At 38.9% G+C, this 11,379-nt stretch overlaps 1 protein-coding gene across 1 annotated transcript; it reads right to left on the bottom strand.

The window, feature by feature from the left end:
* Window positions 1-1,511: 1,511 nt before the first annotated feature.
* On the bottom strand, window positions 1,512-11,117 carry LOC108212126 (probable protein phosphatase 2C 38). Its single transcript, XM_064089579.1, has 5 exons — window positions 10,608-11,117; window positions 9,999-10,520; window positions 2,833-3,200; window positions 2,502-2,738; window positions 1,512-2,258 (listed from the first exon to the last, which is right to left on the bottom strand). The coding sequence occupies exons 2-5, from the start codon at window positions 10,297-10,299 to the stop codon at window positions 2,028-2,030; spliced, it is 1,137 nt and encodes a 378-aa protein (XP_063945649.1). The 5' UTR covers window positions 10,300-10,520; window positions 10,608-11,117; the 3' UTR covers window positions 1,512-2,027.
* Between the last annotated feature and the right edge of the window lie 262 nt (window positions 11,118-11,379).

Raw genomic sequence — 11,379 nt, 5'->3', positions numbered from 1 at the left:
TAATTTTTTTCCTGAATAAAATTTTGATGTTTAAACTTTTATTCAAAAAAAAAAATCTTTAAAAAAACATTATGAAACTATATTTCATAGGAACCTCGAAATGCGTTAACATATACAATACATGGGACAAAGGAAGTATATTTTATGTACGTTTTAAAACAGAAACCGCCCCAAACATCACAAAAACTAAGGTGAAATGTTAAAAATAATAGATTTGGAAGAAATGGCCTCAAATATCAATTACTAACGTCGGATAATCCGACATTTTGATTTTCATAAGAAAAACGATGGACCGTGTTGCGTTTTAGGCTGAAACCCCCCAGAAAAACCAGCACGATTTAGCGTTCTAGAGGCAACACGCTGCATGAAATAATGTTTAGGGATACAAAACGCAATATCATGTAGCATTAAAAAGAAAAAGATGATAGACCCTAGATGATCTAGCGTTTTAAATTGAAAAATGATAGGTCGGGATCATCTTCTACAATACCGAGATTTGGAGCCATCTTCTAACAAATTGTGATAGTTAGGGTCATCCCCGTTTTAAAATGTGTATCAATTGAAGAAAAGAATTATTAACAAATCAAAGGGACGAATGAAATATTAATTAAAAATTCGGGGACTATCCCAGTCTCGCTCATACAAAAAAATTTAAATGTTTTATCGAGTCGAAACCGAGTATCAGGCTTTTCATTATGAGTATTTATTGTTCTTTCATTATTTATATATTATTATATATTATTATATGAATAAACATATTAAATCGAGTTGAGTTAGAGCTGAATTTATATATTTGAGCTTTTATTCTATGTTTGTGGAATAATTCGAATTTTTGAATTGAGATCAAATTTATTGAAATTTTATGCGGAAATTATGAAATTCGAGTTTCAAAATTATGACTCTAAATAGGCCAAACTCAAACTCGAGCATAGCATTGTTTGACTCAACTCGCTTCGGAGTGCATTCTTTTAGCACCGCACTGGCCAACACACACGTTGACGGACCCCAAACCCCCTCTGCAAAACTCATAATAGCATATATTTTTTTTAGCACCGCACCACCACCAACTATGTGATAAATCTCGGGGGGAATTGAATCTTTAGCCTTGTGAAACATAAGAAAGGGTAAAACCAGAGGAGATATAGCTCATTGGATGTGCTTTATTATTGCTTATCTGTTGGTTGTGGATTCTCTAATCAGAAAGCAGGTCATATGGCTGTTCCTGTTTTTAGTAGTCTTGTGATGTGAACCAAACGCTAGCTAGCTACACAATCTGGTGTACGAAACTGTTTGTGATCGCGTATGCTGTGCAGAATAAATATTTTGAAATGCTGGCACTCGAAACAGGAGTCTTATCACTGTGTTATACTAGAGTTTCTATTATCTCTTAGTTCTGATCTGTAGCAAGCTAGGCTTTGTAGTCACTTGAGCCATGATCTCTTATGAGTTTTATCCCATGAGATACTTACTCAACTAAGTACATATTTTCTTTGCCTTCTGATATATGATTATCAATTAGCAAAAATGAAAACAATAAAATGCACTGACAATTAAGTCATGTACACGAATCTGAAATCCGCTGTGAGCTGTGGCTGTGCTGATTGAATTCTTCTGAACAACGGACGTTAGAACCTCTAACAAATAGCACACAACACTTTGGCGAAAACTGAGGTCTTTGTGCAAGAACATGTGATCTACATCAAAATTCTTAAATAATAGTCCAGACACTGGGAGCAACTATGGGAAAATACTTACTACTATATTACAGTCTCAATCCTGGCGGTAGAATATGGTAACGTTTATTGAATCTTGATTCTGAAAAAATTATAATTGAATTCCAAGGTATGAACTAAGAGGACACATTTTGAGGGCTGCATGAAATCACCTGCCACTACATCTGTTGATCATTCTGAACCCTCGTACACTGAAATGAATCAGTACTGGCGCTCTTCTGATTCTTTTTCCTCTTCTTCCTTTGTATTCATTCATACTGCAGGTGAAGATTGAAATCTAAAGATTACTGCTGACTACGACTGAGTAGGACCGGTAGCTCCAGCACCCACTTTGATAGAACATGTAGTACCACGAGACGGGATTTTACTCATCATAAGAGGATCCAGAAATACAACAATGACGGTAATGTCATCATGGAAATGTCTCCTCACTCCTCTATCGATCTTCTTCAGGTCAGAGTATCTCATTTCTCTTTTCTTTGCAGCTATTTGAAGTGCAGCTTTGACAAGTCTCCTAGCAATTCCCTGTAAATGAAAAGGGAAAGCTCAATCAAAAACTGGCAAAGAAACCAACTAACTGTGAGAAGTTAAATAGTGCCAATCAGTGGAAAGAGATATACGAATATTATTACCAATAACATTCAAGATATATTTTAGATCAGGATCTATTCTAAGGCTTTTTTCACAATTTAATTAAGTTCCGGATGCAGACAGCTTATTTCTGTGGATATTACTATATTAGAATGTTAGTTAGCACTGACAACTTACATTTCGGGGGTGATTGTAGACAATATTAACAGCCTCCTGGTTACTAAGATGCTCCCACAAACCATCTGAGGCAAATATGAGAAACTGATCCTTGGAGCTTAGTTTGTGGATTAATATTGATGGCTCTGCACTAAGAATTGGCTTTTTAAAAGGCACAGGTAGTCTAAACTTGGCTGATAGAGGCTCGCGGTTGAATTCTGACTTCTTGAGAAAGGCGTCTCCAATGGATCTTGAAATCTGAAAACAAAAAATTGATGATGCTATAAATATAGAAAGCCTTAGTTTTGATGATAATGCCATAAATATTGAAAAGAAAGGTAAAGAATATTACCTGTATTATACCCTTCACACGCCAAACTTTATGTTTCAAAACCACAATTTGTGAATCATCTGGATGCATTGACCTCAGCTCATCTCTGACAGACTGCATGTTCGCATTGTGCTCTGTTGATAACTGTACTGCTGTCACACCTCTGACTGCCCTCTCAGCTCTACCTAATACCACACGAGAGTCACCAGCATTGGCCACATATAAGTGCCCATTGCATATGATACCAGCCAAACAGCATGTCCCAACCGAAGCAATCTGTGGTTTACTACGCCATTGCTCCCTTACAAGTGATAGGAATGCCTCTTCTGTGGATAAATAGGCCTTTCTAATAACATTTGCAGATACCTCCTGATGCTCAGAAGCAAATTCTGAAATATGGAACAAATCATTTTAGAGTCGATCCTGTTAGAAAATGGAAAGTTTAAAGCATATTTTTTAATATGTTCTTGATGTAATTTCCGGGACATTTTCTTAGTGAAATCCATTGAGAAATAGAGTTGAATACAGTGGCTTGAAAGAGCTTGAAATGAGAATGTGATTCATTTAATCTGGACAAATGAATCTGGTCAGTATATCTGACAGATACAGATTCATTGAATCTGGACAAATGAATCTGGTCAGTATATCTGACAGATACAGATTCATTGAATCTGGACAAATGAATCTGGTCGGTATATCTGACAGATACAGATTCATTGAACCTGGACAAATGAATCTGGTCCGAATGTCTGACAGATACAGATTCATTGAACCTGGACAAATGAATCTGGTCAGAATGTTTGACAGATACAGATTCATTGAACCTGGACAAATGAATCTGGTCAGAATGTCTGACAGATACAGATTCATTGAACCTGGACAGATGAATCTGGACGGTGTGTTGGTGCCTTGGCCTCACTATAAATAGTGAGCCTCGACACTTGAGTTGGAGCACGGGAAAAACACAAACACCATTCTCATTCTTCTCTCTTACACTCTCACCATCTACTCCGATATATACACATATACATACTGTTCTCGGGCGAACTGAGGTGTTGATCGCTGTTGATCGTACTCGTGTCTGTGAGCGGTTCGGTCTGTGCTGTTTTATCCTGGGAGCGATATTGCGACTACCCATCACAGCGTAGTGGGGCAATAATCACTTCAAGAACAGTCTAGTCTTCATCGAAGGGCTAGGCGACTCAGCTGTTCTGTATACTAATTCTAGCGACGGTGTAAGGTGCGCCTTTCTCTTCTTTTCTTGTAATTTATCAGTCACTGATTATTGTATATACGATCTTCGTGCATGCTATATTGTTGTGGTTTCGTTGGCCTACACTTGTTTATATAATATAACTGCTCTATACATTGTTGCTGTGATTTTCACTGTGACTCCCAACAATCTTGAAGTGATTATCTGTTATATTGTGTAGTAAGCAAGATGGTTAATGAGATTGCGGATTCTGTTGTTGGTGGTGGTGCTGGTTCTGGGTCTGGTGTTACTAGTAACATCGATTGGACTACGTATCGTTTTCCACAGCCCATTGATTTATCAGGTATTCCTGATAAATTCGGTGGGGGAGTTTCTTTTTCTCGTTGGCAGAAAAAGATGAAACTGTGGCTTACGGTTAAGGGTCTATGGCCGGTGTTGCAGTATGAGAAACCAGTTGTGGTACAGGAAAAGGCTGAAACCCTTAAGGCCTATGCTATGTGGGAGGAAAAGGATGGGGTGGCTAGGGCTGCTATTCTAGCAGCCTTAACGAACACTCTGTTCGATGTTTACTCATCTGACTCCTACACTGCTAAGACCTTGTGGGAGAAACTTGATCAGACACACAATACTGACTCGCAAGGGTTGGAAAAGTATTCTGTGGCTAAGTTCCTGGACTTCAAACTGGTGGATACAAAATCCATGACTGAGCAGGTGCATGAGTTTGAGACGTTGGTGCATGCTTTGAAGGAGTCCGGAATGGACCTTCCTGAAAAGTTTTTGGTTATGTCTGTGATTGAAAAACTCCCTAAGTCTTGGGAAGAGTTTGCACTCTCCCTGAAAAGGCAGAAGGGAGAGATCACTTGGACTAGCCTGATGCTGGATATCTCTGTGCAGGAGCAGCACAAGTCCAAACAGGGACATGTGATGCCAACTGAATCTGGTAGCTCGAAGGTCAATGTAGTGACTGTGGGACAGAAAAGAAAGTCTGTCGCTAAGAAGGTGAACACTAAGCCCAAAACTGACAAGGGCAAGGCTAAGAAATCAAAGGCCAACAAACCATGTTGGTCTTGTGGACAGGTTGGTCATTGGAGTAAGGACTGTCCTGTAAAGAAAGCAAAGAAAGCTGAGGTGGTAGCACAAGCAAATACTGTGCTTGGAACCACTGATGGGCCTGTGCTTAACATGGTTGTTGGTGAGGCTGTTGCTTCTGAAACCAATGACGGGTATGTTAAGTACAACCCTGAACTATTTTCCACTTATCTGTCTAATGAGTGGTTGATTGATACGGGAGCTAATGTGCACATTTGTGCTGATATTACTCTGTTTGTATCTTATCAACAGGCTCATGGGATGACAGTGACGATGGGGAATGCTAGTGCGGCTCAAGTTCGTGGAATAGGAAACGTGGACCTGAAGTTTGCTTCAGGGCGTGTTCTATCCCTTACTAGAGTGCATCATGTTCCCGAGATTCGTAGAAATATTATTAGTGGAAGTTGTTTAGTTAAAAATGGCTTTGAACTTTCTTTAAAGTGTAATAAAGTAGTTATTACTCAGACTGGTGTGTTTTTTGGCAAGGGCTACTTGTCAGACGGCTTGTTTTTAATAAATGTGGAGCCTGTTTTAGGCGGTTTTATTAATGATATTGCTTCTCCTTCTGTTAATAATATTGAATCATCCGATTTGTGGCACTCTAGGCTTGGTCATTTAAATTTTGGTGCTCTAAAGAATATGATGAACTTAGAGTTGATTCCAAAGCATGCCATTGATAAGAAAACTAAATGTCAAGTATGTGTGACAGCTAAACTAACAAGGAAACCTTTTCATAGTGTGGTTAGGGATTCTGACTTGTTAGATTTAGTGCACTCGGACATATGTGAATTTGGTGGTGTGTTGACTAAGGAACACTGTAGATATTTCATTACCTTTATAGATGATTGTAGTAGATATTGTTATGTTTATTTTCTTAAACATAAAGATGAAGCACTTGAAAAATTCATTAGATTTAAAACTGAAGTTGAAACACAAACTAGTAAAGTACTTAAACGTTTGAGATCTGATAGAGGTGGTGAATATACGGGAAACACCTTTAATGAATTTTGCAAGAGCAATGGTATAATTCATGAGGTGACTCCACCATATACACCTGAGTCTAATGGGGTGGCAGAACGAAAGAACAGAACTTTTAAAGATATGATTAACAGTATGTTGATTAATTCGGGGTTGCCCAAGTACATGTGGGGGGAGGCTCTGAATACGGCTTGCCATATTCTGAATAGAGTCCCTCTGAAACATATGGACAAGACACCTTACGAATTATGGAAAGGCAGGAAAACTAGTCTAAAGTATCTTCGTGTGTGGGGGTGCCTTGCGAAGGTACTTGTCCCTGAACACAAGAGAAAGAAACTAGGGCCGAAAACTGTTGATTGTATCTTTCTGGGCTATCTCGAAACCACTACAGCTATGAGATTTTTAGTATTAAAATCTGACATAGATGGTATAGTGGCAAACACGATAGTTGAGTTTCGTGATGCAACATTCTTTGAGGATGTCTTCCCTATGAAGACTGGTATACCTCAAAGTTCTTCTAGTGTTGATCCTACTCACACATCTAGTTCTATTCCCGATCATGTGGAAAAGATGACAAATGTGGGGGCAGATCCTACTAGTAGCTCTACTCCTAATGAAGTTGAGGAACCTAGAAGGAGCAAGCGTGCAAAGGTAGTTAAGGACTTTGGAAGTGATTTTATCACTTACAATGTCGAGGACGAACCTTTGACTTTCCGACAAGCCATGGATTCTTCGGAATCTAGGCACTGGAAAGGCGCTGTGAAGAGTGAAATTGACTCTATTGTTTCTAACGGAACATGGGAGTTGGTTGACCTCCCTCCTGGGTGTTCTACTATAGGATGTAGGTGGATCTTCAAAAGGAAGATGAAACCAGATGGCTCAATAGATAAGTATAAAGCTAGATTGGTTGCTAAAGGTTTTAGGCAAAGAGAAGGTATTGACTACTTTGATACATACTCTCCTGTTGCAAGATTGACAACGATCCGAATGCTTGTAGCATTGGCTTCCGTACATGGTCTTATCATCCATCAAATGGATGTAAAGACAGCTTTTCTTCATGGTGATCTTGAAGAAGAGATTTATATGGATCAGCCTGAGGGATTTGTTGCATCTGGCAATGAGAGCAAAGTATGTAAGTTAGTCAAATCCATCTACGGCTTGAAACAAGCACCTAGAGACTGGCACAAAAAGTTTGATGACACTGTTTTGACTTTTGATTTTATAGTTAATGATAATGACAAGTGTGTCTACTATAAGGTTAAAGGAAATGAACATATTGTGTTGTGCTTGTATGTGGATGATATACTACTGTTTGGAACCAATATTGAGATTATTAACGAGACAAAGAATTTCTTGAAAAGACACTTTGAAATGAAGGACATGGGTGAGGCGAATGTGATTCTTGGACTCAAGTTGACTCAGTCAACTGAGGGAATAACCTTGTCACAATCTCATTATATAGAGAAATCTATACTTGAGAAGTATGGTTATTCAAATTGTAGAATTGCTAGTACACCATATGATCCTAAAGTTGCTCTTATCAAGAATGCTTCAGGTGTACCTGTGTCTCAGTTAAGATATTCTCAGATTATTGGTAGTTTGCAATATCTTGCTAATGGTACTAGACCAGATATAACATATTCTGTGTCTAAGTTAGCAAGATATACAAGCTGTCCAAACAGAACTCATTGGGATGCTCTAGATAGAGTACTTAGATATCTGAAAGGCACCATATATCTTGGGTTGCACTACAGGAGATATCCGAGTGTGCTTGAGGGATATAGTGATGCAAGTTGGATAGCTAAGAAGTCTGGTTCCAATGGAGTGACTGGATATCTGTTTACCCTTGCGGGTGGAGCAGTATCCTGGAAGTCGACTAGACAGACTATAGTAACTCGGTCTACGTTTGAGGCCGAGTTGTGTGCATTGGATGCCACGGGTACGGAGGCTGAATGGTTGCATGGACTCATGTCTGTGTTACCTGTAGTAAGTCGTCCGCTACCGGCAATTTCTGTTCATTGTGATAGCCGTACAACTATCGACAAGATCAGAAGTGCCAAGTATAATGCTAAAACAAAGAGACACATCCAAGTTAGACTTAAGTCTATAAGGGGTTTGGTGTCTGATCGGACTATTGCTATTGAGTTCATTGGAACTCAAGATAACATAGCTGATCCACTGACTAAAGGGCTTGAGCATGCTGTTGTCCTTAAGTCAAGGTTGGGGATGGGACTGATAACCCATCATGATTCATCTACAGCGGGAACCCAATACATCTGAGAGGAGATCCCTCAAAGTGTATTCAATGTGGTAAACAAGCTGTAAGGGTGGATCGGTAGTACCTTTAACTACAATATAGATACTTATGCATCTGAGTCTATCCCCTGCAAACCTAAAAGGTACTGACACTGCAAGTATAGCAAGAGTTTTTAGAACTCTGAATGGGGTCAAGTCATTTGACGAGATGGTTGCAGTACATCTCTGGAGATGCCCAGCTAAGCGAATGTAATTGTGAGGTCGCAATTAGAGGAAAGGGTTATTCCTTGAAACATTCGACGAACAGGATCGAGACACGACCATTAATGTCTCAAAGCCGTAGATCGGCACCATAGCCTTTGACCTGTCGTCGTCTATGGAGTGTGGTTACACCCAACGGATAGAGATTCAAGGTGAAACAATCCATCTATATCCGGTAGCCATCGAAGTAGGGGACTTAGGAGGGTTCAAACCCGGAAGGGTACCTACTCTGAAAAACAAGTCATGATGAGGACTAATATGCATATCTATATGGATTTGTGGGGGATTGTTAGAAAATGGAAAGTTTAAAGCATATTTTTTAATATGTTCTTGATGTAATTTCCGGGACATTTTCTTAGTGAAATCCATTGAGAAATAGAGTTGAATACAGTGGCTTGAAAGAGCTTGAAATGAGAATGTGATTCATTTAATCTGGACAAATGAATCTGGTCAGTATATCTGACAGATACAGATTCATTGAATCTGGACAAATGAATCTGGTCAGTATATCTGACAGATACAGATTCATTGAATCTGGACAAATGAATCTGGTCGGTATATCTGACAGATACAGATTCATTGAACCTGGACAAATGAATCTGGTCCGAATGTCTGACAGATACAGATTCATTGAACCTGGACAAATGAATCTGGTCAGAATGTTTGACAGATACAGATTCATTGAACCTGGACAAATGAATCTGGTCAGAATGTCTGACAGATACAGATTCATTGAACCTGGACAGATGAATCTGGACGGTGTGTTGGTGCCTTGGCCTCACTATAAATAGTGAGCCTCGACACTTGAGTTGGAGCACGGGAAAAACACAAACACCATTCTCATTCTTCTCTCTTACACTCTCACCATCTACTCCGATATATACACATATACATACTGTTCTCGGGCGAACTGAGGTGTTGATCGCTGTTGATCGTACTCGTGTCTGTGAGCGGTTCGGTCTGTGCTGTTTTATCCTGGGAGCGATATTGCGACTACCCATCACAGCGTAGTGGGGCAATAATCACTTCAAGAACAGTCTAGTCTTCATCGAAGGGCTAGGCGACTCAGCTGTTCTGTATACTAATTCTAGCGACGGTGTAAGGTGCGCCTTTCTCTTCTTTTCTTGTAATTTATCAGTCACTGATTATTGTATATACGATCTTCGTGCATGCTATATTGTTGTGGTTTCGTTGGCCTACACTTGTTTATATAATATAACTGCTCTATACATTGTTGCTGTGATTTTCACTGTGACTCCCAACAGATCCACCATCTTTAGTTAATGTATATTGCACTACAAATCTACTAACATGAATCACATATTCACATAACAGAAATAAACATTATGACCATAATAATTAAAAAGGACTAGATTAAACAAGAACATACTCTTCAGATTCGGAAACAGATTGTCATTGACAAACCGGGCTGCTTCTGGCCCTCCATGTCCATCATAGACCCCAATGAATGTTCCCAAAGGACCTGACTGTACTGCACTAAGGGGTCCAGATTCAAGTTGGCTATGATCCTCAAGCAAATTATTAGCTTGAATTACTGCCATTGAAAACTCTCCGTTAACATGGAGTCCTAAATCCTTATGCCACATTAATCCATCAGTCCGGCCACTGGCATCTCCAGCACCTCCACGTCCACAACCCTCGAGGGATAGTTTCCAACATGGCTTAACCATAGCTATCTTTTTAATCAAAGACAACTAGTTGAATGTATATGAAATAAGTAGCCAAGCTACAAACTAAATACTCTCGACTCTGTACTAAATCACAGACAATTCCAAACCTATATATATGTCATCAAAAGAACTCGAAAATGATAAATTCATTAAATCAAGATTATGGTCCAAACCACGAGGCCACGACTCCAATGCCAGATACAATATACCAACCAGCAGCACTGGAGAAGTCTGACACCATTAATATGTAACAAAAAAACTACAAAAGCTTCAAAGAAAAAACAAAATGAGCATGGGCAGAATCTAACCAACAAATGTCTCTGAAGACAATAAAGCAGCAAACGTGTGTTATGACAATACCATGAACCTAGCCTGTGTCTCCTCAGGGCTTAGCTGTACGAACAACCCATTTAGATTTGAGAGTGACTGTTTGATCAGAATAATAAAGATGTGTGATCAGAACGGATAAGAAAAAACAATAAGTGATTTGACAAATCTTTCATAAATGAACAAGATAATTTTTTTAAAAATTAAAAAAAAAACTGGTTTTTTTAAAAATCTGCTGCTGATTCTTGTCTTGCTAAATTTTTGTCTATCTTGGTTTTTTTCATAGGTTTATTCACACAGGGCATAAGGCTGGCATTTCTGAATTTGGATTTTGGTAATGGGTAGTCCACTTATGTAGGCATTCTGTTAGTTAATTTTAAAAATTAGGTATGAGTGGTATTTCCTTTACTATATTCCATAGCATCATGCTTCAAAAGGAGGCTAAAAAAGTAAAGCAGTAATTTACTGTAGATGATTATCTCAGAATTCAGTGAAATAAACGAGATTAAAATAGTGCCCGAAAAGATGCAAAGAATAAAGAGGCTGTTCCCGTGAAATCATATGAAACTTGTTCGTTTTTGTAACGGGATCAAGTGGGTAGAGACAAAGGCCAGACAAGAAAAAGGGAATAATCTGAGTCCCTGTAGTTGTACAGCTTAGAGCTAAACTATCTTAATCACGCACGAGGGACGGAATTAAAAACTTTAATGATATCTCTGTACTTGTTCCATCTGATGGGTCTATATTCACTGG

Source organism: Daucus carota, chromosome 3 (genome assembly GCF_001625215.2).
Source record: "Daucus carota subsp. sativus chromosome 3, DH1 v3.0, whole genome shotgun sequence".
Taxonomy (NCBI): Eukaryota; Viridiplantae; Streptophyta; class Magnoliopsida; order Apiales; family Apiaceae; genus Daucus; species Daucus carota.
This window is presented reverse-complemented; position numbering and strand designations above follow the sequence as displayed.

Excerpts from the sequence above, each read along its gene's own strand:
- LOC108212126 (XM_064089579.1), bottom strand. The coding sequence starts at position 10,299 with ATGGTTAAGCCATGTTGGAAACTATCCCTCGAGGGTTGTGGACGTGGA. Across the intron at positions 2,739-2,832 it reads GTGTGAAGGGTATAATACAG|ATTTCAAGATCCATTGGAGA; the intron begins GTAATATTCTTT and ends TTTTGTTTTCAG. Across the intron at positions 2,259-2,501 it reads TCTACAATCACCCCCGAAAT|GGAATTGCTAGGAGACTTGT; the intron begins GTAAGTTGTCAG and ends TTTCATTTACAG.